This window comes from Enhydra lutris, unplaced genomic scaffold (genome assembly GCF_002288905.1).
Source record: "Enhydra lutris kenyoni isolate GAN:26980312 unplaced genomic scaffold, ASM228890v2 scaffoldscaffold29, whole genome shotgun sequence".
In the NCBI taxonomy this organism is placed as follows: Eukaryota; Metazoa; Chordata; class Mammalia; order Carnivora; family Mustelidae; genus Enhydra; species Enhydra lutris.
Genome location: NW_019154113.1, coordinates 2,945,206 through 2,972,885, shown reverse-complemented (window position 1 = coordinate 2,972,885; position 27,680 = coordinate 2,945,206). Strand labels below are relative to the sequence as shown.

The window sequence follows — 27,680 nt, the reverse complement described above, 5'->3', positions numbered from 1 at the left end:
TGCTTTGATTACAGTGCTAACGAATGAAATTTCTGAGCCTGGACTGAAAACGCAAGTCTACGTAATGAACCAGAGATGCTCAGAGGAGGAATCTCTGTGTCCGACTAGTTACACGCTTCTCATGTGATAGGAATATCTCAGGAAGAGCAGTCTCGTTTTCCTGTTCCCAGGGAGGCCGGTGTGAGACGTTCATAGCTTTCTACAGAGGCCATCCTTGAAAATGTCATTTGAGTAAAAAGGTCTTGTAAAAATCCCCCAAGACTGTAGAAATTGTTGCCATGTCCTATGAAGATGACCTTTGAAGAAGACTGTGAGCTTGGCGTGATGTACACATTTGACAATTATTAGTTGGCAGGAAGGTTGTAATGGGCACCTTCCAATTCTCACACTCCCTGGATTCTGTCTCTCATCAGGATGGCACACATGAGATGAAAATTTGAGTAGATAGAATATAACTACACAAAGACTGAAATAAGGGTAACATAGCTGATGATATAAATGACAAGGAGGGTTCCCCCCCCAAAAAAAGTTCAGGGAATGTTATAAGGCTTAATTTTATGATTTATACTGTTAAAAAACAAAACCCAACTGTGTCCATTTGAAGATCTAATTGGTTTTACTATGTGATTCTTTTTTTTAAATATATATTTTTTTATATTTTTTGTCCATTTTACTTTATATTATTTCTTTTCAGTGTTCCAGTATTCATTGTTTATGCACCACACCCAGTGCTCCATGCAATACGTGCCCTCCATAATACCCACCACCAGGCTCACCCAACTCCCCACCTCCGTCCCCTCCAAAACCTTCAGTTAGTTCCTTAGAGTCCACAGTCTCTCATGGTTTGTCTCTCCCTCCAATTTCCCCCAACTCACTTCTCTTCTCCATCTCCCAGTGTCCTCCATGTTATTCCTTATGCTCCACGAATAAGTGAAACCATATGATAATTGACTTTCTCTGCTTGACTTATTTCACTCAGCATAATCTCCTCCAGTCCTGTCCCTGTTGATATATCCGTCCCTGGGTATTCATCCTTTCTGATGGAGGCATAATACTCCATCATATGGAGTGTATATGGACCACATCTTCCTTACCCATTCGTCCATTGAAGGGCATCTTGTTCTTTCCACAGTTTGGTGACTGTGGCCATTGCTGCTATGGACATTGGGGTACAGATGGCCCTTCTTTTCACTACATCAGTATCTTTGGGGTAAATACTCAGTAATTCAATTGCAGGGTCATAGGGAAGCTCTATTTTTAATTTCTTGAGGAATCTCCACACTGTTCTCCAAAGTGGCTGTGCCAACTTGCATTCCCACCAACAGTGCAAGAGGGTTCCCCTTCACATCCTCTCCAACACACGTTGTTTCCTGTCTTGCTAATTTTGGCCATTCTAACTGGTGTAAGGTGGTATCTCAGTGTGGTTTTGATTTGAATCTCCCTGATGGCTAATGATGATGAACATTTTTTCATGTGTCTTTTAGCCATTTGTATGTCTTCTTTGGAGAAGTGTCTGTTCATGTCCTCTGCCCATTTTTTGACGTGATTATTGTTTTGCATATGTTGAGTTTGAGGAGTTCTTTATAGATCTTGGATATCAGCCCTTTGTCTGTAGTATCATTTGTGAATATCTTCTCCCATTCTGTGGGTTGCCTCTTTGTTTTGTTGACTGTTTCCTTTGCTGTGCAGAAGCTTTGGATCTTGAAGAAGTCCCAAAAGTTCATTTTCACTTTTGTTTCCTTTGCCTTTGGGGATATGTCTTGAAAGAAGTTGCTGTGGCCAATGTCAAAGAGGTTACTGCCTATGTTCTCCTCTAGGATTTTGATAGATTCCTGTGTCATATTGAGGTCTTTTATCCATTTTGAGTTTATCTTTGTGTATGGTGTAAGAGAATGGTTGAGTTTCATTCTTCTACATGTAACTGTCCAATTTTGCCAGCACCATTTATTGAAGAGACTGTCTTTTTTCCACTTTATTGAAGATTATTTGACCACAGAGTTGAGGGTCCATATCTGGGCTCTCTACTCTGTCCCACTGGTCTATGTGTCTGTTTTTGTGCCAGTACTATGTGATTCTTGACTTGAATTATCGGGGCAGCATACCATCTGGGAAAGAGTTGGAAGGAGTGGTAAAAAGGGAAGGTTTTTATAGGAAGGAGAGCGGGCAAGGAGTTAATAACAAAAGAAAAGGCAGGATTGCTTAGTCCTTAAGCATCTGCCTTCTGCTCAGGTGAGGATCCTGGGGTCCTGAGATCTAACCAAGGGTTCCCTGCTGGGCGGGAGGCCTGCTTCTCCCTCTCTCATTCCCCCTACTTGTGTTCCCTCTATATCACTCTCTCTCTGTCGAATAAATAAATAAAATCTTAAAAAAAAAAAAAAAGAAAGAAAGAAAGGAAGGAAGGAAGGAAGGAAGAAAGAAAGAAAGGATTGTTTTGGGTGTGGTCACTTTCCCTTTCTTAGTTGGGGGAAGAGCTTGGGGTCTTAACCATGCAGATTACCTCCTCTTCCTTTGGGGGTGGGGGGCAGGGATGGAGAGGGCCCTGTGACATTTACCTTATTTTTACTCATTTTACTTATTTTACTTATTACTTATTTTACTCATTACTTATTTACTCATTTACTTATTTTACTTTACTCAACACAACGTTCCCAGACTGACTGGGTAGTAAGATTCCATTTCTGGTGGAGGTTGAAACCACCGTTAGGTTAGATAAGAAGCCCTGGTTTACTGACTTGGGGCTTTTAATCTAAATAATGCCATTTGGGGTCTCTGGTTTTCTTTCTAACAATATAAAGCAAGCTACAATAAAAACCTATCTTCTGGAATTAGATAACTTTTTCCTTAAATGTTTTATAAAGACATACAGACGTGCACACACGCATATACAAATTAAAAAAAAACCTAGATTCTCATCAGCTTTGAGGTTTGAAAAGAATATTTTTAATATTGTCTCATTGTGCCTTTGATGCTTGTTCCAAAACACAATTCAAAACAATGAATGTGGTAGCTCAGTGCCTTCATCAGCAGCCTGAGTGCACTTTCTCTACCATGCGTACCAATGTCCTTGAATTATATGAAAAGTGGAATTTGGAAACATCGATCCGTCTGCAACTGCCAAGCTTTTTTGATGGTGTGAAATGTCATAATGAAGCAGTGTAGGGACCAAAAAACCTCTGTCTGTGTAAAGGTGGAAATTTAAATTCTAATGAGCTTGGAGAGACTCCAAGCAAGCCAAACAGGAACCTTCACGGTGCTAGATGATCGAGCCTCGGCGTTGGGGCCTTGGACCTTGGGACCCTGGGGTGGTCCCCAGGGGTGATTTAGGGCAGGAGGGATGCTGACCTGGAGCTTGAACTGGAGATGCAGGGCCATTGGGGGTGTGGGCTCCAGAGTGGCTGCTTTGCATATAAAAGGAAGATTCACAAGCAAGCTGTTTACTCTTCAGGGATCAGCTGGCCCTGGGACCTGCTGTCTCTCCAAGATCAACAAGATCTGGAGACGTCAGAGCCTCAGAAAATGCAAAATATAACAAACATAATTAATAGAAAACCTCTTTGAAGCCTCTAGAATCCGACCGAATAAACCTAAACTACACTTTGCATCTACCTTGCTTGTGCACTAACTCTTCAACCGTGCACCAGAGTCGGCTGTGTGGGGCCCTGTGCAGCTTTGGGGAAGGCAGTGCTGGTCCTGAGGCTGTTTTCGCTCTGGTGGGGTGTCAGTGGGTAGTGTGTACCCCGTGCCCTGAGAGATGCTCACACGTTGTTGGGGGTGGGGGCAGGGAATTCAAGCCTCAGGGTACTCGGTCCCACTGGGGAGAGCAGAAGCAGAGAAACTTCTCAGCATACGAGTATAGGATGCTTTGGCCAAGACTTGGAAAACATGATCCTTTCTTTGCATTCTTGACGTTGAGTACAACGGCAATAGTATGAGTCACGGATATTCACCATAGGGGAAACAGTGTCAACGCGCAACATTCTGGCTTCCCTCCATCACCTGCAGCTGTCCCCCTGACACACTGGAAGTGTGCAGCTAAGTGACTTTTCGCAAACGTGGGGAACCAGCACCAGATGCAAAGAGGATGGGGCCAGCATCCCCAGGAGTCCCCATCTTTCCTTCTCCCTGGGGCTCACCCTCCCCAAGAGCAACCACTGACTTAACCTCATCAGCTTTCCTGGCTTTCAACATGTGATAATAGAATCACACATGAGAACAGTGTTTTTTTCATTCTCCGTGTCTGTTGGAGTCGGTCACTACAAGTAGTTCTGGCTTCTCGCTGTGGGGACACGCCACCGTTTATTTTCCCCTTCTTCTCTTGACGGACGTTGGGTTCTTCCCAGAGAGGCTATTGAAGATGGTGAGGCTGTGGATGTCGCAGTGCACATCTTCTGATGAACGTCCCTATGCCTTTCTGTTGGTCAAGGGGAGTGTCTGGATCCTAGGGTGCACATGTGCTTGGCTTTGGTGGATGCTGAAAGTTTTCCAAGTGGTCTGGGCTGATCTTCACTTCCACCAGGAGTGTATTTGTGTCCCATTTGCTTAGGGATCAGACCTCTGTTGTGTGCTGGTGCCTCCCCCAAACCTGGACTGAAACTTGGGGCAGAGGGGGAGAATGGCTTCTCCCAGCTGCTGGACAGAGGCAAGGAGAGCACTTAGAAGCCTGCTTATAGGCCAACATTTCTTAATCATTTCAAAGTGAAATAAGAAATAAGCTAATTGTCCCTTAGTTAAGCATCAATGTTTTAGAATATCCTTATGTACATTCAGTTGGAAGCATGTGTTTTTGTTGTTGTTATTGTTGTTTTATTTTTTTGTGGGTTGTTTTGTTGTTGTTGTTGTTTTTTGGTAGTCATATCTGTCATGCCAAGTAGGTTCTACCTTGGGTGCCGATTTCCATCATCTGGTAGTAGCTGCTGAGAGCAAGCAGTGTGTTAAGTAGGATTCTGAGGCTGTGTCTGCACTCCACGGGGGAGAAGTACAAAAACTGTGTTTACCATGAGCAAAAGAGGAGGAAATGAGGGGATATGTGTCTTGTGTTTGCCATCCCTTCTACGCGGGACACAAAAGTAAGTCCCAGTTCTCAAGAATTCTACAACAGCTTTTTAGGAAGAAAAAAAAAGGATAGAGTTAAAATATCATAAAGCAAAATAAACTGAGTGCTATCGTTAAGAAATGGGAGAAGAGAGGACAAAAGTTTTAAATGTGAGATCAGGAAAGTTTACACACAGGAGGGCATTGAGCTGGGCCTTGAGGAACGTGATTCCTGGACGGGGTTGTTTGAGGGGGACAGTCCAGGGAAGGAACACTATTAATAAAGGCGAGAGTGGAAAGTTCTCAGCTTGTCCCAGGAATGTAAACAATTTGGCATGTCTGAAAACACAGGTGAAGTGAAGAAAAGGTGGTACAAACTTCTGAATACAAGTTCTGAATTCAGTCCTGGCTCCAGACAAGCTCTGTGACCTCGGGCAAGTCACTTAACCTCTCTGAACCTCGGTTTCCTATTTTTAAAGGTAATAGAGATGGAAAGTTCTGAACACAGTTCTGGCTCACACAGACTTGGATAACTGTCACATCCTAGTAGCAGCCCCAATTGTTCATCACAAAGCAGTGATTTTATGTCCACTTATAGTTAAATGTAAATATACATGTGTATGTATTGGCAGATATGGCCAATAGAAAATTTCACCTGAGAATAATGTTTATTTTAGTGAAGAACCAAAGTCATTTTTTTTTCCCTATCCTTTTTGGTCTATATTTTCCCTTTTTAAAGCCTGTAGGGATCACAGGTAATTTCACTTTATATTTCTTAAGAATCTAGGAATGTCTAAACTTTTCATATTTTTAGATGATTTGAAAAACGTACTTGAAAACTTTTTCAAAGGATAAATCCATCTTTACTGTGTATCACGGTATCTTAGTTTAAGAGTTAACTTCTCTAATGAAAAAGGTGTTTCCTATTTCAAAGTCTTAAGATGGGGTAGAGTTAATTCATCCATATGTCTCTCTGCCTATTTGACTTTTTTTTTTTTTGCATATTTCCTTCAGAATGAATCAGACTGTGAAATTTTTAAAATCCCAAACATCGGGGCACCTGGGTGGCTCAGTGGGTTAAAGCCTCTGCCTTCAGCTCAGGTCATGATCCCAGGGTCCTGGGATCGAGTCCCGCATCGGGCTCTCTGCTCGGCAGGGAGCCCGCTTCTCCGTCTCTCTCTGCCTACTTGGGATCTCTGTCTGTCAAATAAATAAATAAAATCTTAAAAAAAATAAAATCCCAAACATCTCCAAAGAAATAAAAAGTGGTAGGATAATCTATAACTAATTATCAATCATTACTGACATATTGCAGTCTTGGCAAAGCATTCTAAAACAACAGTTAAAGGACATGCATACTTTTTAAAAGGATCATTTTCTCTTGAAAGAAAAAATATTAACCAAGACCCCCCTACATGACATCTAAATCATAGAAAAACTGAAGCCGTCCACATCTGGAATATAGGCAGGGGGCTGTGGAGGGGGACACGGTTCTGTGTGTCCTGGCATCTCCTCTAGGACATTAGTTGTTTACTTGGCTCCTGTTCTCAGAGATTTTGTTATTTTTTTGCCTGGGCCCTTATAAGTTGATGACAGTGGAAGAAACTTGCTTTTTAAATTCCCAGACAAGCCATGTACCCAGCTCTGCGGGTTGGACCTGGGGTCCTTCCCGGCTTCTCTGCATGGAACAGCGTCTGGTAACTTTGTCTCATGAGGCTGTTGTCCACGTTTCCTGCCTGGCTGGCAAGAATGTTCTGCAGAATCTCTTACTTCTCTCTTCCCCAGGGTGGGTGACCCACTGAGGCAGAGTCTTAGATATACCCAAACTACTGTTGTGAGGTCGTATACCTTACATTTACACAATGTTACATGTCAAATGTATTTCCATTTTAAGAAATACAGCAAAGACTTAGCTACTTCTGTATTTTCAAGGTCAGAGTCACAGGTCAGGCCATGATTGCCAGGACAGGCTTCCCCAACCCCTCTCACCCCCATCCCTGCTGAGCAACAGCTTGCCTAGAATATTCCTTCTGGGGATGTAGGCCCTTGGGGGAGAACGAGGCCAGGAGAGGCTAGCACGTGGGGTTGTGTCTCCGGCTTGGCAGGGAAGCCGGGGTGCCCTGTCCTCCTAGTGACTGGCTGGCTGCATCCCCAAGCCTGGTGGGAACCCACTGCCTCTCTGGCAGGAGCAGGTACCCCAGTCCCTAATGCCTCCAGAGCAAGGAAGAGCCGGAGGCCGGAAAGGTGCCAGTTGCAAGGGCTGCTGTGGCAAGAAAGGAAGGGGGTACTTGGGAAGGAAGAGGTGGCCTTCTCTCCACAGTCCAGAGAGTCTGGCTAAGACTGAGCTCTTAGCAGCGTCACATTGGGGAGATCGTGATGGAGAAGGTAGAGTTCATTGGTTTTAAACTTTCTATGTTTTTGGCATACTTGTGAATATCAAACATATTGGCAGAACATTAAAGCTAAGACAGTGATGATAATTGTTTCTATTTTTAAACCCCTTTATTGGGCTATAATTCACACACCATACTATTTACTCATTTAAAGTGTGCAATTCAGTAGTTTCTAGTATATCCACCAATATGCATAACAATTACCACAGTCAATTCTATTTTTTTAAAAGATTTTGTTTTTTATTTGGCGGGGAGAGGGACGGGCAGAGGCAGGGAGGGAGAGAGAGAATCTCAAGCAGGCTCCACATTGAGCATAGAGCCTGACGGGGGGCCTGATCTCACAACCCTGAGATCAGCACCTGATCTGAAACCAAGAGCCGGACATTCAACCAACTGAGCCACCCAGGGGTCCCACCACAGGCAATTTTGGAACATTTTTATCACCTCCCCCAAAAAAGAAACAAACCAAAAACAAACAAACAAACAAACCCATACCCTTTAGGTATCACCCCCCACACATACACCCTATTCCCACCTCCACCGCTAGCCCCAAGCAACCACTAATATTTCCCTCTCTAGGTTTTCCTGGGCTGAACATTTCATATGGACATCCCATTTCATGGAATCCTATGTTGTGTGACCTTCACTCAGCATGAGGTTTTCAGAGTTTGTCATGCAATTACAGGCATTTCTGGGGTCTGCCCCGTGTCATTCAGTGTCCTGAGTGTCCCACCAGCGTTTAAGTTCTCTAGTCTCACATCAGCAGAGCCTGTGTTTTAGGAACCCTCCACTGCCAGCATCAGGGATACGGCAGGACAGAGGGGTCACTCAGAATTTGCAGGGCAGGGCCTGGATGAGCCAAGTTAGCGATTTTGGCAGATGTCAACAGATTAATGAGAATGTCTGTGAAAACGGTAGAATGCTAGAAGTATTCAAAACGAGGGCCGAGTTTTGGCAAACCTATTCTCCAATTAAAGTAATACAATGAGACACACCACCAAACAGCAATATTTTGCACTTTGCACTTGTACCCCAGGACCGGGAAGCCAGAGAGGTTCTGTGGCTTTCCTGGGTCACTCCTTAGCAGAAAGCACCCCAAGTGGGTCTGACTCTGTCCTCCACACTTTGCTTTCTCCAGGTCTCAGCAGGCTCATCACCCTCAGGGATGGTCTGCCCACTGAGCATCCCCAGGGGACCGTGGGCTGCCCCCTAGGTTCAGCCTCCCCTGCTGCGTTCCTTTTGGGAGTGTCTGAAGGTCATATAGCTGTCTCGTTTGTGCTTCTTAAAAGAATCGCGGGGCATCCCTCTCTACTGTATAAGTCCTTTCTACTCCCAGACAGGCTGATGGACCATAAATAAGGGGGTCGGCTAGCTGGTGAATGCTCCAAAGAGATTCATGAAAAATTACTGCAGCTTCATTTGCAAAGTCTCTGCTGTGTCGTTCCCAGTGACCCGAACACGGAGGGGGCACTCCCGAAATAAATCTGTCAGCCTTCCGCACACCCAAGATGCTGAGGTCAGAGAACTAATCAGGAGGTTTCCAGAATTTTTCTTAGAATTAATCACAAACTCAGTGAAACAACTGATGGAAAAGATTTATTTTGATGTCTATTCCCTGGGGTCACGGAAGGGTTATTTAACGTGATAAACTCTGCTTCCCAGCCAAGCCTAGTCTCTCCCTTCCTATCTCCCCCTGAGGAAACAGCCTTGCGGTTTACACCAGCTCCTTCTGTCTTCATGCCAAGGTAATGGCATGATCGTGCATGATTGTGTGAAATAATTCCTTGCGGGGTTTGATATGTGGGAGAGCAGACCAGATGAGAACTCTGGACGCTTTGTCCAGTTGAACAGAACGACACACCAAAGCCAAAGGCAATGCTCCCAGATCCAGAGCTGGTGAATTGCCAGGGATGCCCGCCTGCCAGTGGTCATGGCATGACGAGAACTTGCCAGAGGGTAATTTGACCCCGTGTATTAATATGATTCCGTGGGAAGAAGAAAAGGAAAACAACCATTTGGTGCATTTCTTATGGCTTCTTTTTGTGAGTTGATTAGTCTCTAAACCAGATGAGATTTTCTGGAGGGCCACTTGGCCCACTTTCTTCTGGGCAACCCATCTCCCCATTATGTGCATTCTTGGTGCCCAGCACTCCCTGAGCCACGAGGCAGGCCTGTGAACCAAACTGTTCCAACCGGAATTCTTCTCCAGGACTTGGAATCTTTGGTAGAGTCATTGATAGGTGAAGGAACTGAGGGACTTCATCCCTGCTGTGCCTCTAAAGAAGGTGGCACATATTTTAGGCCACCTAGATGTCCTCAAGTGCCACCTTGTAAGATTCCTTCCATGGTTCGTAGTCGGTCCGTGTTTTTTAAACCTGGCTGTTCCATTTTGTTTTGCTTTTCAGGTTGCCAATTTTATTAATTGACATTTTCATAGAAAATGGTCTGTTTTTTCTAGATTTTCAAATTCGCTGGCACAAAGTTATTCCTCACATTTTCTTCCCATTTTTAGTCCCCTCTGTATTTGTATTTATGCTCTATTCCTCATTCCTAAGGTTATTAGGGATATTAACTCTTTACCTATGCCCTGAAAACATATCTGGGAGCTCAGACCCATAACCTGGTAGGTTAGCAGCCTTGGTGGAAAATATGTGTGTAGTGATGGCTCTACTCTGGACCTCACTGGCCAGAGACTTTGTCCTGGTCTGTCTTTTGTCTTGATAATTTTTTAACATTCTGGGATTCTTGGTTTGCTTTTCAAAGGACTCTACACTCCATGTTTATGCAATGATTCTTTTACATTTTTCTGGGTTTTTACTGTTTTAATTTAGAAGCTTAGTCAAATATATTTTGTTTTGATTTGTTTTGAGAAAATCAGACATGAATAGCTTATGATGCCGGTACCCATTATTAAGCAAACTATCTTTTTCCTACTGAATTGAGATGCCATGGTTTCCACATACTAAGTTCCTATAAATTATCATTCTGATTTCTGAAACTGTTCTATCTGGTTGAACTCTGCCTATTTTAAGGCGTGACTTCAGTGTGTTAATTGTAACACAAATATCTATTATGACATTCGCTCTTCCCATTATCGCTTTTTTTTTTTCAAAATTTCTGGGTAATTCTTACACATTTGTTATTCTACAAATCTTTAAAATGATTTTGTCCAGTTCCAGTCACTCCATTGGGATTCTGACTGGAATGCCAGCACGTGTGTTGAGCATTCCTTGGGAAGGAATTGGCAATTTTTCGGATATTATATGTTTCCCTTTAGGAGCAGACTGTGCGCCTCTGCTGACTCAGGCTGTGGTGTCAGTCTGGTTTTAAGTTGTGAGGAAACCAGCTCAAGCTAGTTTTCACCCAGAAAGAACCAAAGGAGCTCACAGTTTCCAGGATGGCCAGAAACCAAGTTTGGAAGCTATAAGGCTAAGAAAGGAATGATACTCCAAATTATACTAAGGAATGGTTTGAGGAAAACCCCATCATCACTGGGCTGTGACCCCACAAGTAGCCTGTTACTCACCCTGCTGACCCTTGGCTTTGGATACTGTCTCTAGAGCCTCAGTTCCTGCTTTCTCTGGAAACTGTGTGTGTCTGCTCCCCCCCATTTCAAAATGGAGCTCAGTACATACCTCTGTGTCCTAAGCTCCCACCTAAAGTCTGGTGTGGGGTGTCTCATGGGTGGAGCCCTCCCTCAAGGTGTCCATCTCAACAAGGCAGGCCTAGAAAGCATTTCTGGAGAAGGTAGAAGACTCATAAGGTGAGGATTCCCCAAACCGAGGAGGAAGACTTAATGGCAGTGGGTAGCCAGATAGAATGACCCAGATCTACTATACCTGAGTTTTTGCTATTTAATAACAATGCATGGCTTTGTTTTTATTTGTTATGCATAGCTTCACATTGGTCATTTAATTTTCATGTTTAATTTATTTCATGTTTAATGCATTTCTAGGTATTCTGTATTAGTATTAATTTTGAGTTCAATATGTTTGCCATTTTTATTTTTTTAAGATTTATTTACTTATTTTTTTTTAGTAATCTCTATACCCCAAGATCAAGAGTGGCATGCTCCTCTGATTAAGCCAGCCAGGTGCCCTGCCATTTTTATTTTTATTTTATTGTTACTAATATCATATTTATTATACTCAATAGAGCAAATATTCTTAATTCCAGTTGTTTTTAAGTATATTCTCTTAGGTTTTTAAGATATTCAGTCATATCATTTGGAAAGAAAGACAATGCTGTCTTTTCCAATATTTACACAGTGTATAATATTTTCTTATCTTATTGCATTAGCTAAAATGTAGGAGTTATCTTTTCATAAAACATTGTAATGAACGGAGCCTGAAATACCATTTTGGAATTTTGATTATCTCTTATGGTGATTGGACTTTGAGTTTACTGCATCTCTTGGACTTAGTGCAGTGGTTTATATTTTGCTAGGAAATTATCCATGTTTTCTAGATTTTTGGATTTATAGCTGGAAAGCGCCTCATACTCTTGAAATCTCTAACATGTGTATAGTTAAATCTCCTTTCTTGTCTCCAATGTAGTTGCTTAGGCATTTGTTTGTTTGTTTTTAATCCTACCAGGCATTTGTCTTGTTTTTTTTTTGGTTTGTTTTTGTTTGTTTTGTTTCTTGGTTTTGTTTTTTTTTTTTTTTTTGGTTTTGTTTTGTTTTTGGTCACGAGTCATCTTTAGGCTTTATTATGCTATTATCTTTATTCCCATTTCATTTGTTTCATTTTTTATGTCAAATTATCTCTCCCTATTTTCTGTTAATTTGGTTTTGTTCTTTTCCTAATTTAAGTTTTGTATTTTATTTGTTTTCAGGTAAGCCATTTGTTTTCAACCTTTCTCATTGAAAATGTAAAACATATTTCAGAAAGTGCACAAAACAAAAATATAAAGCTCAGACATTTATCATCAGGCAACTATCCACATGACCTTCAGTAAAATCTAGAAAAAGAGCTTCGCCAGTAATCCAAGGTTCTCCCTAGGTACTCCCAATTTGCTGCCTTTACATTCCCGCTGAGAATGATCACCATCTTAATTTTTAGGATATTCCCATCTTTTATTTTCTATAGAGTTGTACCAACTGTGTATGCACCTCTGAACACCATAGTGTAATTTTGCTTATTTCTTGGGACTTCATCTAAACAAAAACACTTTATATGTCTTTTGTGTCTGGCTTCTCGCATTCAACTTTATGTTGTGTAATTTATTCATGTGGTATATAGCCATAGTTCACTCATGTTCACTGCTTTGTAATAGTGCATACTGGGAGTATAATATTGTTCATTCGTCCATTCACTGTGGATAGACCTCAAACATTTTTTCTGTGTGAGGCTATTTTGCGTAATGTTGCTCTGAACTTTCTAGCCCATGATTTTTGTTACCATTGCATGCATTTTGGGGATATGTTCCTAGAATTAGAATATCTTTTGGATGTTACATGAGATTGGGTAGTAATCTTTAACGTAAGTAGATAACAAGAAGCTGTTTTCCAAAGTTGCTGTACCATTTCATACCCCCATCAGCAGTGTGTAAGAGTTCCTATTGTTTCACATCCTTATTATAGCTTGGTATTGTCTATTATAATTATTTTTCCATTTTAGCCATTCTAGTGAGGGTGTAACAGATATCTCATTGTAATTTTGATTTATGATTCTCAGATTAAGGTTGTGGTGGGGTTTCTTATCACATGCTTCACACTGGGTTGTTTGTCTTTTTCTTAATGTTTAGAGAGGGTTTTCTGTTTGTTTTTTGTTTTGTTTTGTTTTGTTTTGATATAAATCCTCTGTACTTACCTGTGATGCAAAATCTCCTGCTTTTACTCTAATGTGGGTATTGTTTGATGAAAAGAAATTCTTCATTTTAAATAGTCAGATACATCAGTCATCTGTTTATGATTAGCACATTTTAGTCATGTTTAAGAAGTGTTTTCCTACTCCAAGGACATGAAGGTATTCTCCTATCTTATCTTCTCACAGTTTTATTGTTTTGACTTTCATATGTTCATGTGTAGTCCCTGATAAAAATGCCTCTATGAGGAATTATGAACATTCCTGAAATAAAAAAATAAATAAATAAAAACCTCAGCAAAGAAGTAGAAGAAATATAGAAGAACCACAGGGAAGTTTTAGAACTCAAAATGAATGAAATAAAAAAGCTCAGTGGCTGGGCTTAAGGGGAAAGAGAAAAGAATCAGTGAACAGGAGGATGAAACAATAGGAATTACCCAAATTGAACACCAGAGAAGAAATTGACTGGAAACAAAAATGAGCAGAGCCTCAGCGGCTTATGGACTAACATTCATGTCATTAGAGTTACAGAAAGAGAGGATTAAAAAAGCAAGGCTGAAAAATGCTTGAAGAAATAATGGCTGACAACTCCCTAAATTTGGTAAAAAGATGTTAGCCTAAAAATTCAGGAAGTGGAGCAAATCCAAACAGACTATTCCCAAAGAAATCTGCACCAAGACACATCATCGTCAAACTTAAGAAAAATAAAGACAAAGAAAAAATCTTGAAGCAGCCATAGAAAAATGATGATTTACCTACGGGGAGAAAAAAAAAAAAACAGGAAGAAAAGATTTTCTGTTTTCTAAAATCATTGTAATAGTGAGGTGTCCTGTTTATAGGCTATGAGTCTTTATTTCCTCATTCCCTTTCCCTTTTCCTGCTGTAAGATATTTGTGCGGTTGCCAAATGTTGTCTTTCCATCTTACTCGTCTTTAACATGGAAGTTCTGGCCATATGGTAGGTTTTCATGACTGTTAGGAGGAATATTTTTAAACATGTGGAAATTAAACAACACATTTCTAAAGAATCCATGGATCAAAGAAAAAGTCTCAGGGGGAATTCATATATATTTAGAAAGGATGTCATATCAAAATATGGGGGATGCTGCTAAAGTAATACTGAGAGGAAATTTGTTGTACTAGATGCTTACATAAGAAACTAAAGCCTCAAATCAGTAACCTCATTTCCTACCTTAAGAAACTAGAAAAGGAAGACAAAATCAACCCAAAGCAAGTAGGAAATAAAAAAGACAACTCAGTGAAATTGGAAACAGGAAAACAGTTGAGAAAATCAATGAAAAAAGGAGCTGATACTTTGATAAGACCAATAAAATTGACAAATCTACGATAAGAAAAAGAAACAGAAGGCACAGATTGCTAATGTTTTAAATCAAATGGGGATGTCATTTCAAACTCTACAGCCATCAAAAAGATAATAAAAGTGGGGTACCTGCGTGGCTCAGTCAGTTAAGCATCTGACTCTTGATTTCAGCTCAGGTCCTGATGTTAGGGTTGTGAGATCGAACCCCTGCTCAGGCTCCACACTGAATGAGGAGTCAGCTTGGGATTCTCTCTCTCTCCATCTCCCTCTACTCCTCCTCTCTCTTTCTCAAATAAATAAAACTGTCTTTAAAAAAATGCATAGGTGGGAGCACCTGGGTGGCTTAGTGGGTTAAGCCTCCACCTTCGGCTCAGGTCATGATCTCAGGGTCCTGGGATTGAGCCCCGTATCGGGCTCTCTGCTCAACGGGGAGCCTGCTTCCCCCCTCTCTTTCTCTGCCTACTTGTGATCTCTGTCTGTCAAATAAATACATAAAATCTTTTTTAAAAAAGAAAAAATATAAATATAAAAAAATGCATAGGAGTAAATCTGGCAAAATATATACAAGACTTATACCCTGAAAACTGCATAATGATGATGAAATAAATTAGTGAATTCTAAATAAATGGAGAGACATACTGCATTCGTGAAATGGAAGATACAACAGAGTAAAGATATCAATTCTCCCTAAATAGATATTCAGGCTTAATGCAATTCCTGTCAAAACCCCAACAAGTTTTTTTGTAGATGTTGTAGACAATTTTATGCTAAAATGTATATGGAAAGGGAAAGAAACAATTTTTTTTTAAGAGAGAGAGAGAGAGAGAGAAGAGAGAACATGGGTGGTGGGGGAGGGGCAGGTGGAGAGAAAGAGTCTTTTTTTTAAATTTTTAAAATTTTTAATTAAAAATTAATTAAGTACAGGTCTGTGAATCGCCAGGTTTACACACTTCACAGCACTCACCATAGCACATAGCACATACCCTCCCCAATGTCCATAACCCCACCACCTTCTCCCTCCCCCCCACCCCCGGCCCCCCTCAGTTTGTTTTGTGACATTAAGAGTCTCTTATGGTTTGTCTCCCTCCTGATCCCATCTTGTTTCATTTATTCTTTTCCTACCTCCAAACCCCCCACATTGCATCTCCACTTCCTCATATCAGGGAGATCATATGATAGTTGTCTTTCTCCGATTGATTATTTCCCTAAGCATAGTACCCTCTAGTTCCATCCACATCATTGCAAATGGCAAGATTTCATTTCTTTTCTTTTTTTTTTTGTAAAGATTTTATTTATTTATTTGACAGAGAGAAAAATCACAAGTAGGCAGAGAGGCAGGCTGAGGGGAGGGGGAAGCAGGCCCCCTGCTGAGCAGAGAGCCCAGTTCAGGGCTCGATCCCAGGATCCTGAGATCATGACCTGAGCTGAAGGTAGAGGCTTAACCCACTGAGACACCCAGGTGCCCCAAGATTTCATTTTTAATGGCTGCATAGTATTCCATTGTGTATATGTATATATATATATATATATATACATAGATATATATATATATATATACCACATCTTCTTTATCCACTCATCTGTTGATGGACATCTAGGTTCTTTCCATAGTTTGGCTATTGTGGACATTGCTACTATAAACATTTGGGTGCACGTGCCCCTTCAGATCACTATGTTTGTATCTTTAGGGTAAATACCCAGTAGTACAATTGCTGGGTCATAAGGTAGCTCTATTTTCAACTTTTTGAGGAAACTCCATGCTGTTTTCCAGAGTGGTTGCACCAGCTTGCATTCCCATGAACAGTGTAGGAGGGTCCCCCAGAAAGAGAGAGTCATAAGCAGGCTCCACGCCCAGCACAGAGCCTGAGGTGGGGCTCTATCTCATGACCTTGAGATCACGACCTGAGCCAAAATCAAGAGTCCAGCCTTAACCAGCTGAGCTACCCAGCTGTCCAGACGAAGAAACGATTTTTAAAAAGAAGAATGAAGGGCAGGAATCAGCTTATTTGATTTAAAGACTTATAGCCACATTAATCAAAGCAGAGAGAGAGAGACAAATAGACAAAAGGAACAAAATTAGAGAACCCAGAAATATACTCAGCCAATTTTTGACAAAGGTCAAAAACAATGGAGAAATGATAGCCTTTTTCAACAAATGGTACTGGAGCAGTTAGATATCTATGGGTAGAAATATCAAGCTCATCCTAAGTTTCATACTACAGTGTAGATAATGTCTCGCCCTTCTCCAAAGGGGTTGTGTCAATTTACGCACCTACTAGACTTGTATGAGGGTCCCCAGTGCTCCCCATCCTGGCTTACTTGGGATTTGCAGTCTTTAATTTTAGCCAGAAAAGTCCTGAAGGAGCTTACTTCCCCACAGTGAGACTGTAAGCCAAGAAACAGGAGAAGAGGGGATCTAACACAGGAAAGAGAGAGACTTTTTTTAAAAAACGATTTTATTTAATTATTTGTCAGGGAGAGAGAGAGCACAAGCAAGGAGAGCAGGCAGGCAGAGGGAGAACAGACTCCCCGTTGAGCAAGGAGACTGATGTGGGACTTGATCCCAAGATCCTGGGATGATGACCCAAGCCAAAGGCAGACACTTAAGGACTGAGCCACCCAGGTGCCCCGAGAGACGGGGGCAGAAGGATTTCCCAACATGTACATGACCAGCATGTATGGACTGCCTATGGATTAACTAGTCCAGATTAAAGCAGAAGATAGGGGCTCAGTGCAGCAGTCTCTAAGAAGAAAATAAAGCCAACAGAACCTCGGATGTGTAAGATCATACTCAGGATATTTTCAGTTCTTCTGGCGAGATCGAGGGTGAATTAGAGATGGTCAGAGAGGACACTAAGCAAGCAATAAAACAAAACAGTTAAAACTTTAGAATAAAAGAAATCATATATGGTCTATGGTTTTGTTGAAATATGTAGTTCGGAAATATTTTCTCATAGCCTATAGTATGTCTTTCATCCTCGTAACTGGTCATTTATAGCATAAAATTCCATTTTTGCTCTTATACTTTTGGTGTCGCTCCAAGAACTCTTTGCCTAGCCTTAGATCCTAAAGATCTTCTCCAGTGTTTTTTTCTAAAGGTTGTGTAGGAATTTTTTTTTACATTTAAATTAAATTAAAATTAAATTACATTAAAATTAAATCAAATCCCAGCCACACCATGACAGTATTGGTCTCAGTAAATCACTGGGCTGTGCATTTACTCATGTGGGTGATGGTTGGTTTTGAGCGTTCCTTGAGGTACTAGGTACTTCCTGTATTTTAAATAGATTTTCCCTTATTATAGAATCTTAAATTTCAGTTGAAAAAATGTGTGCTCGGTAGAAAGTGTTGGGCTGTGGCTTTGAATTCAGAGCGGGAATACTTAAATAGATATCTAACATGGGACACCATTTCAAGTTTATGCAGACATAGCCATGGGCGCCGTGAGAATCTTATTTTAGGCCTTTTTGCTTCATTGAAGATTTAGCTAGCCTTGCCTGCTCCCCCCAAATTATCTTCTCCTTCCTCTTCTAGCATTAGGCTATTTTATGCCCACAGTTAAGAGTGTGACACGATAAGCTAATTAGGCCAATGAGGCTAGTGGACAGTGTAATGTGTTGCCCCTTTCAGGGGAAATATGAGAACTAGGATCTTTTCATATTGTTCCAGCGGGGGTAGCAGGCAGGTTGTGGAGAGATCGAGAGAGAAAGCCATTCCCAGTCAGAGCTGTTGTAGGTTCTCCCGTGCATCTGCGAATAACACAGAGCCAAATCTTAGCTTTACACTCGTTTTGGGTTGTTTTTTTTTTTTTTTTAAGATTTTATTTTTTTATTTGACAGAGAGAGAGAGACAGTGAGATAGAGGGAACACCAGCAGGGAGAGTGGGAGAGGGAGAAGCAGGCTTCCTGCTGAGCAAGGAGCCCGATGCCAGACTTGATCCCAGGACCCCGGAATCACGACCTGAGCTGAAGGCCGACACCTAAATGACTGAGCCACCTAGGCGCCCCCTTATATTCTTGATGCGTGGAACAGAAAATGAACAGAATGAACCAGTCCTAGGGCATGTGTAGAGGTGATAAATGCCGTGGTCAGAGGAGAAAGCAGAAGAGTGAGGGGGACCAGGAGTGGGCCCCATAGACAGAACAGAGGAAGGCAGAAGGCATTAAGGAAGGTGTTGGGAGGCCTCCCTGAGCAGTTGAGCCCTGGAAAATGCAGGGGACACCAGGGGAAGGGGAATGGGCTCTGGGGAAAGAGTCTCTATGGTGTATGTGCCTGACATTAAGCTTTTGATTATCAAGGCATTCATTTCAAAGCCATCCATCCTGAATAAACACACTGCCCACAGTTACAAGCTACATGATGAGATAAGGAGCCAGGCCACCCCAGCCCTGAAGATTCCCTCTTAGAAAGCCCTGGGTGACCCAAAGAACTGACCTCTTGAGTGACCCTGCTTTTCCCTTCTGGTGCCCTAATACTTGCTCTTATGTTTTAAGAGTGAACCTATGAAATCCTGGGCACCTACCCCACCCTGAATCAGAGCAAAGGCAAAGCCACAGGTGGCCTCTCCCCCGACCCCCCACCCCATTGTGGCATCCCTAAGTGGCCCTGGGTGTACGGGGTACCCTCCGGAAACTTTGACTAATAGGCTTTATTCTATCAAAATTCCCTGATGAGTATTGCTGAGGACCGTCTTACAGTTGTTTTAAGAACCGTAAGGGCTGGTCTAGCCACAACATTAGCTCCAGTCAGGGTCCTGTCTCTGGGGACTCATCACAGGTAACAGGCGCAGGTGAATGCCCCCCGCAGGTGAATGCCCCCAGCCTCTCCTAGCCGGTAGCATCACTCTCAATAGGCTGAGACCAACACAAAACACTTTCCCAGGTAAGAGGAATGACTGTTGTACTTTCCAAATGTACTTCTTCATTCCTTTTTTTTTTTTTTTTTAAGATTTTTATTTATTATTTATTTTGAGAGAGAGAGAGAGCACATGAGAGGGGGGAAGTTCAGAGGGAGAAACAGCTTCCCCATTGAGCAGGGAGCCCGATGTGGGGCTCAATCCCGGGACTCCAGGATCATGACCTGAGAGGAAGGTAGATGCTTAACCGACTGAGCCACGCAGGCACCCCTTCTTCATTTCGTGGCATCTCTAGTTGGAGAAGAACCTGCAGTCCGAGGGGTGTGTTATGGGACAGTGTCCCTGCAGCCACCTCAGCCCTGACCAGCTGGCGGGAAGGGGCCTTGCCCAGAGCACACATCTGAGTGTGTGGGATTCAGGGGTCCAGACCCAGCTGTCCCCATTTGGCGCCCAGAGTTCTGTGTGTTCTGTGGCTCGGCAGGACAGGCTGCTTTGCACAAAGGAGGGGAATCGTGGGAGGGCTTGTACCCAGGAGCCTGGCCCTGCAGATAACCCAGAGTGGGTGCCGGCTGTACCTTCTCTGAGGGGTGTTTGTTGTTACGGGTGTGTTGTTAAGGCTCGCGGGCTACACTCCGTGCTCAGCGTGGACTCCAGCTCTGGAGTCTGGAGACATCACCAAAAGCATGAAAGGCAAAGGTGACTTTTATAGGCCCCCTGCTGTCAGTCGGGTTGCTGGAGGCCCAGGGTGATAGTTTATGCAGGTACAGCTCTTCTGCTGCTGGCCTCCAGCCCTCCAGCCTCTTCTACCAGCCCGTCACTCATTACGTTAGAAGATCGAATTAAAAGAGCAAAAATTGAAGCATCAAATAAGGGACAAACTATCCAGAGGTTGAGAATAGATGAAAATTTGGGCGTGGACAATACCCTTGACCTGTGGCTGTTCCTTTTCCTTTCTGGAAGTCTGTGTTTGTGAGCAGTTGGGTGTGCATGCGATAACGATTAGGTGCAGAGGAGGGCTCGACTAGGAGTGGGAAGGAGGAAATGGGGGGGGTGCGTGCAGGACCAAGTGAATGGAAGAATGCAGTATTGCTCATTTCTGCAGCCTGGGCTGAGCCGTCCCACGTCAGGCTGCCGGGGGAGGACGGCCGTGTGCTCTGAGGGGCTCCTGCTGAGCTCCAGGCTTTTTAAAACCCTCAAATTGCCTTTTTTTTTCTTCCCATGGTTTGTAATTTTCCAAGACATTTTTATTTATTCAACATTTATTGAAATGCCACACCTCATTGCATTATGAACGCTATGATGGTGACGTGTGGTGACTGTCCTCAGGGGGCACGCAGGACACAGAATCTGCAGCTGGACAACACAAGTGTCCAGCAGGGACACCTGGGAGGCTCAGTCAGTGAAGCATCTGCCTTCGGCTCAGGTCATGATCCCAGCGTTCTTGGTTCGAGTCCCTCATCAGGCTTCTTGCTCAGTGGGGAGTCTGTTTCTCCCTCTGCCGGCTGCTCTGTCTGCTTGTGCTCTCTCTCTCTCTCTCTGTGACAAATAAATAAAATCTTTAAAAAACATAAAAATTAAAAAAAAAAAAAGTCTCCAGCAGACCTGGGGTGGGAGTGTGCTGTCCAGGGGAGAGGCAAGCAGCTCCAGAGAGGGAAAAACAGACAAGGTCTCAAGGATGACGCTGGAGTTGGGTCTTAACGGATGAGTAGGAGTTTGGTAGGCCAGGAAGTGAGTCAGGAAACTGCTAACCACGGGAGCAGCACTGGTAAACCAAGGCACAGAGCCATGAGAACACATCTCCATGCATACCTCAGCATGAGCAGTTTTCCGTTCCTTTGCTTTAATCTCCTTCTGCAGCTCACCCAAAATTGTAACTTCATAACTTCGGTCACTCCACATGCATTCTTTTTAATTCATCACTTTTTAAATCGGAACGTGAAATTATTCCTACTGGGGTGTGGGCTGGTTTTTTTTTGTTTCTTGTTTTTTTTTTTTTTGGTCCCGTTTTTTTGTCCATAAAAAAGTCATTTTGGCTTGATTACTTAAGGAAAACAGAAGTGGGGTGCGTTTTCACACGATCTGAATTGTGTAGCTCAAGTGTACCCCCGCCCGGGGCAGAATGCCGTTTTAATTGTGAGATCTGTCTGTGTTCCTCTGTCTAGATTAAGTTTGACAGTGTCGAGGTGTGTGTCTGCTGCGAAAGGCAGCACCAGTCGTCGGGCTGCAGCAACCTTGGGGAGACGCTGAAGCTGAACCCGCTGCAGGAGGACTGCAACGCTGTGAGGCTCACGTTGAAGGTGACGGCAAGGGCACTCCTGATTCATGCATTCCATCCCATGCATTTACAGACATTTTCGGGAGACTTTATTCATGTATATAGTCCCGGTCCTTAATTCACTTCAGGTTAGGTTCAATGCAAGAGGGACTGTCTTTCCGGAGAACGTTTTATAGGATTATAGATTTTCCCTGTAAAGGTGTTGCTTCCTGGACCTCCTTTTCCATTTTTACCATCCCACTTTCCCACCTCTGACATATGTGAAGGAGGATATGCATGGTTGAAAGAGGTCTTTACAAATGTGGCTGTGATGCGTTCTACTGCTTTTCTAACATTTTTGCTGTTCTGCCATCGGGGAACAGATGGGTATTTATTTTGCCTTTTTAAAGATATTTGGAGAAAGACATTTTCCAATTTCCCACGGCAGTCTATTCTCGTGTACAGCATCTGATTTCTTTTAAAGTGACATAGAAAGTTGTTTATATTGTTCCTTGCTTTTTCTTCCAACAAGTGTTTTTTTTCTTCCAAAACCCAAATTGGCTGCTTAAAAATGCAAATGAACAATGAACCTGGTTTCTCTCTTTTCCCTGGACAAAGGTGTGCGAAAACCTTTCCAAAAGGATGCGAGCAAGGTGAAAGGGATCCTTGGTGGATGATGAAATTGTATTTGTACCGTATAGGGATCTCTAGAGAATGTGCATCAGGAACACAGTATATGGGGATCTGGAGACTGGAGATCCACCCTGGCGTCTGCGAAGAAGGGGGAAAAACATCGCCCTCTGGAATTGGGCTCCTGGGATTAGTCCTCCCTGAGAGTCCTGTCGAAGGCTGACCAGCATGACAGCTTAGGCTGGGTGAGCTCCCTGATGGTGGTCCAGGGCACTGTGAAACCAGGTGGCAAATGGGAAATGACGTAGAGAGATAAAAGATACACCTAAAGTACAAGGTGGGACTGGGCCCGGCACCCTAGAACCTGCCTCATTTTGCAGGGAGGAATGGGCCAAGTTCAGTCGTCCAGCAGCCCTCCAGAGTGATAGATCCAGCAGGCTCTGGGTAACCCAGACAGCAGCACTCACGGGCCTATCCTACCTGCAAGGTGTGTCTTGCTGCCTCATGGTGCATACAACCATGATTTCTCTCTTCTGGTGTCACGGGGCATGTGCAGGGTCAGCTGTGGCCTTGTATAGTCTTCCTGGGATGGGGAGCATGGGCAGCCAGCACTAACTCTGAGATCTCATTGTGACAGCTCCTAAGTCACTGTCTCAATCTGGGCCCCTTTTCTTTCCATATTTAAAAACACATAAAAAGACCATAGGTAATCATAATTAAATCACAGTGCAACCACTACCCCTGGTGAAGCAGACAAATCCCCGGGGAATCTTGTAGTTCTGGAAGCTCAATGACTGCACGGAGGCAGTCAAACATCTAAGCTATATCTCACTCAGTTGATGGGTTGGTGGTATTTGACCTGCTGTCCCAAGGCCTTGGGGTCCTTTTTGATGCCTGCACTCTGTGGGAGCCTCCCAGGACCTGTTTCTTTGACTGTCCCCAGAGGAGGTGGCTATGGCTGGGAAGGCAGTGTTGGAACAACAGTGCTCCCTCTAAGAAGGCCTAGGTTGAGCTAGTGAGCTTGTGGTCCCTCCTGACCCACTGCTCTAGTGTCCTAATGAGGAAGCCACTTGGGAGGAGCTAGCTAAAATGGAAGGAGGTGAAGGATACTTAAACAGTTCAAGTCAATGCTGGGGAGTCTCCTTGAATGGCTCATCCCTGTGGGTGTTCAGAGTGCCCAATATGGTTGTAAGAGTTGAAGGCAGAAGACTACACCAAACTTCTGAATAAGTTTGTTTTAAAAACTTGAGCAGGGGTCAGGACAAACAGAGCTGGTGGCATGAGGGTCGGATGAGAGAGGATTCATGATTGAGGTAGGGGGCCAATGGTCTGGAAGTGGCAAGACGTGAGCAGCCTGGCCCTCTGCTGAGGGCCTGTGGGGAGAACAATGGCCTTAAGTGTAGGGGGTGGGGAGCTGAATTTCATGTGGGGTCAGGAGGATGAGAGAACATTTGAAATGAGAGTCTGTTTACTGCCAGCCCTCAACTTTGTTCTTTTCCCACATTGCTTTGGCTAGCCTAGTTCCTCTGCATTCCACAAGGATTTTGGAATTTGCTGATCAGTTTCTCGAGAAATCCTGCTGGGATTTTGACTGGGATTGCACTGACTCTATATCTCAATTTGGAGAGAATTGGCATATTCATGGTATAGACCTCCATTTACTTGGGCCTTTTTACATTCCGTCGGTATTGTACCATGTTCGGTATATAGGTCTTAACATATTTTATAATATTTATGCTTATACTATTTCATGTGTGTCAGTGCTATTTTTTTTATTTCTTTTCAGCATAACAGAATTCATTGTTTATGCACCACACCCAGTGCTCCATGCAATACGTGCCCTCCTTAATACCCACCACCTGGCTCACCCAACCTCCCACCCTCCGCCCCTTCAAAACCCTCAGATTGTTTTTCAGAGTCCATAGTCTCTCATGGTTCATCTCCCCTTCCAATTTCCCTTCTCCTCTCCATCTCCCTATGTCCTCCATGTTATTTGTTATGCTCCACAAATAAGTGAAACCATATGATAATTGACTCTCTCTGCTTGACTTATTTCACTCAGCATAATCTCTTCCAGTCCTGTCCATGTTGCTACAAAAGTTGGGTATTCATCCTTTCTGATGGAGGCATAATACTCCATAGTGTATATGGACCACATCTTCCTTATCCATTCGTCCATTGAAGGGTATCTTGGTTCTTTCCACAGTTTGGCGACCGTGGCCATTGCTGCTATAAACATTGGGGTACAGATGGCCCTTCTTTTCACTACATCTGTATCCTTGGGGTAAATACCCAGTAGTGCAATTGCAGGGTCATAGGGAAACTCTATTTTTAATTTCGGTGCTATTTTAATGGTACTTCAAAGTTTTACTTGTCTCTTGTTCATTGCTAGTATATAGAAATTTGGTTTTTGTTACTGACCGTGTATCCTGTGTTCTTATTAAACTCAACAGTTCTGGAGCTCTTTTGTAGATTCTTTTGGGTTTTCTATGTAGGCAGTCATGAGAATTGCAAAGAGAGGTGGTTACATACTTTCTAGTCTGGGAGCCTCTTAATTCTTTTTTTCTCTCCCTCTACCTTCTCTCCCTCCCACCCTTCTTCCCTTCCTCCCTCTTTTTCTCTTTCTGCCTTATTGAACTGACTAGAGCCTCCAGTATAATGTTGGATAGACATGCTGAGAGCATACATCCTTGCCTTGTTTCTGATTTCAGGATTAAATATGTTAGCTCTAAGTTTTCCATAGATGCTCATTATCAGGTTACGAAGTTCCCTCCTTTTCCTTGTTTTCTGAGAATTTTTGTTTTGTTTCATTTTTAAATCATGGATGGATGTTGAATTTGTCTTTTTCTGCATTGACTTAGATGTTCATCTGCCTTTTCTTCTTTAGTTTGCTAATGTGATGAAAAACAATGGTTGACTTTTGAATGGTGGGCCAGCCTTGCATTCCCAACATAAATGACACTTGATCAGCTCTCTCTCAGTTCTGCTGAGCCTGCTGATGCCCCAATCAAAGACATCCTTCATTTCTGTGACTGTGCCTAGCCATCTGACTCTCCATATAGCCTCCTCCCTCTCTCTGCTGAATTACCTACGTGACCCTGCACACTGTTCACCTTTCTTCCACTAAAACATCTGCCCAGGTGAACAGGTGCTCATGCTTCTCAACATGGAAATTCTCATGTCCTTCGAATTTCAGTGGGTTGGTTGCCTTGGGACCTCAGCTGTCTCATGGGTTCATATTAAGTTGTGAATTTGCAACGTTCAGTGTTTTGGTTGTTGAAATGGTAGGGGCAGGGCTCTTTTTAGCTTTCTGCCTCAATATTATATTGCTGTACAGAAAGACCCAAAGTCAGCCTAATGTTTTCTCCCTTTTTGATATGTGGTGGTCATTAGTGCTGCTTAAAAATATTTCTAGCTCTCCAACTTCCCTTTATGTGGTAAGGTTATATTTTCCAGAGTCTCCTTGTGGTTGTGTAGGGCCGTGTGAGCAAAACTTACATGTATCACTTCCAAGCCCGAGTCGTTCCTGTAGTGAGACATTGTGCAGAGCTCTCGTTCCTTCTGGCATGGTAACTGGCAAGTTGTAGATGAAGACTGCACCATCAATCCAGGTGACTGCGACGGGTAGAGCCCCATAACTCACCCTAATTGGACAGTGTAGCATGAGTGAAAAATAAAGTTCTATTGTTTTAACCCACTGAGATCTGGGGATACTTGTTACCACCATAACCTAGCCCATTCTGTCTGATGCAAGGCAATGGGTTCTTTTGGTCCAGGTGCCAATATTTTTAAAATTATCAAGTCTATTTGCTTCACTGTGATACGTCTTGATGTTAATCAACCTTTCTCAAGCTTTCTGTGGTAAATTTTTGCACAGTGAGTTTGCATCTTGCTTTATTTCAGCAAAGTTTCCTTGAACTAGAAATCTGAATTTTTTTTCCCGTTCTCTTTGTTTTAGGATAACTGCATTTCTTGTACCACTTTTTAAAATTTAAACTCAATTAACGAACATGGAGTGTATTATTAGTTTCAGAGGTGGAGTCCAGTGATGCATCAATTTTCTTGGACCACTTTTACCCATCTTTTGTAACTACCATTTTCTTCCCTCTCATTGTTTAAACTCTTCCTTTTCCATCTTATTTTGCTCCAAAGTTTCTCTTAAGGCTCTCTTCCTACCTCGTTTTCTGCAGCGAGTGGTATCTCTGTTCTCTGCTTTTGACGTGGTCTTGAGCTTTGGTAGGTCACTTTGCAAGTTTCTGCTTCTTTATCACTTATTCCGTGAGCCCTTGTGTCTCTGCTTTTAGCCCTTGGATGACAGGAACCTTCTCTATTTGCTCCCAGTTGTCACCACAGATGTCTCTAGCCAGTTAATTACAGTGGCGTTTACAGTGTAGTCTGTATCTTTCTTAGATCTTTTCTGATGCATATGGATACTTCAAACCACAAAAGCCGGTTCCTAACCTGTATTAAATGCTGTGCTCTATCTAAATAGGCTTCAGCGTAATTAAGAATGTATACTTCCTTCTCATAAATATAGGCACTGCTTCCTCTGAGATTCATATAGGTCTAAGTGCCACATTCTCGAATTTTCTTATAATTAATGGTGCAGTCATTTTTTTAAAAGAATTTATTTATTTGAGAGAGAGAAATCACAAGTAGGCAGAGAGACAGGCAGAGAAAGGAGGGAAGCAGGCTCCCCACTGAGCAGAGAGCCCGATGTGGGGCTCGATCCCAGGACCCTGAGATCATGACCTGAGTCGAAGGCAGAGGCTTTAACCCACTGAGCCACCCAGGTGCCCCTGGTGTAGTCATTTTTAATGTGCTCATTATTCTTGAAGTCATTCGAGCCACGCTGTGCCTGGTGACATTTCCGCAGTCAAAGCCTCCGCGGCAAGGACTTGGTGTTTCTTGGCATTAAAACTCTCAGAACAGGGTCAGCTGGGTGGCTCAGTCGGTTAAGCGTCTGCCTTCACCTCAGGTCCTGGGATTGAGTCCTGCTTTGGGCTCCCTGCTTATCGGGAAGCCTGCTTCTCCCTCTCCCTCTGCCTGCCGCTCCCCCTGCTCCTGCTCTCTCTCACACCCCCTCTCTATCTCAAATAAATAAAATCTTAAAAAAAAAAAAAAGCTCTCAGAATACACACGGGAAGTGTTCTTATAAAATGGAAAATATTTCCATGGGAGCACCTTCCTATAGCTTACAGATGTTCTCAACCCTTAGCCAAAGGAGGTGCAAAGGGGAATATTGTTTTCATTCATTTCCCTCGCCTGTTCTTTTTTAGTCAGCAATTAGAGCAGGTTCACTGGGTCTCTTAATAGTCTGATCTGAGGCTCTAGTTATCTGATTAGTAATACTCCATGCCTAAATTTCCATATTAAATTATGGATTATCC

General features: G+C 42.9%; 1 protein-coding gene across 1 annotated transcript in view; it reads left to right on the top strand.

The window, feature by feature from the left end:
- Positions 1-27,680, top strand: part of LOC111152595 (family with sequence similarity 189 member A1) — a 519,244-nt gene that overhangs the window by 429,634 nt on the left and 61,930 nt on the right. Inside the window, exon 4 of the mRNA XM_022511106.1 lies at positions 21,569-21,703. Coding sequence (XP_022366814.1) covers positions 21,569-21,703 — 135 coding nt within the window. The remainder of the gene's footprint in view (positions 1-21,568; positions 21,704-27,680) is intronic.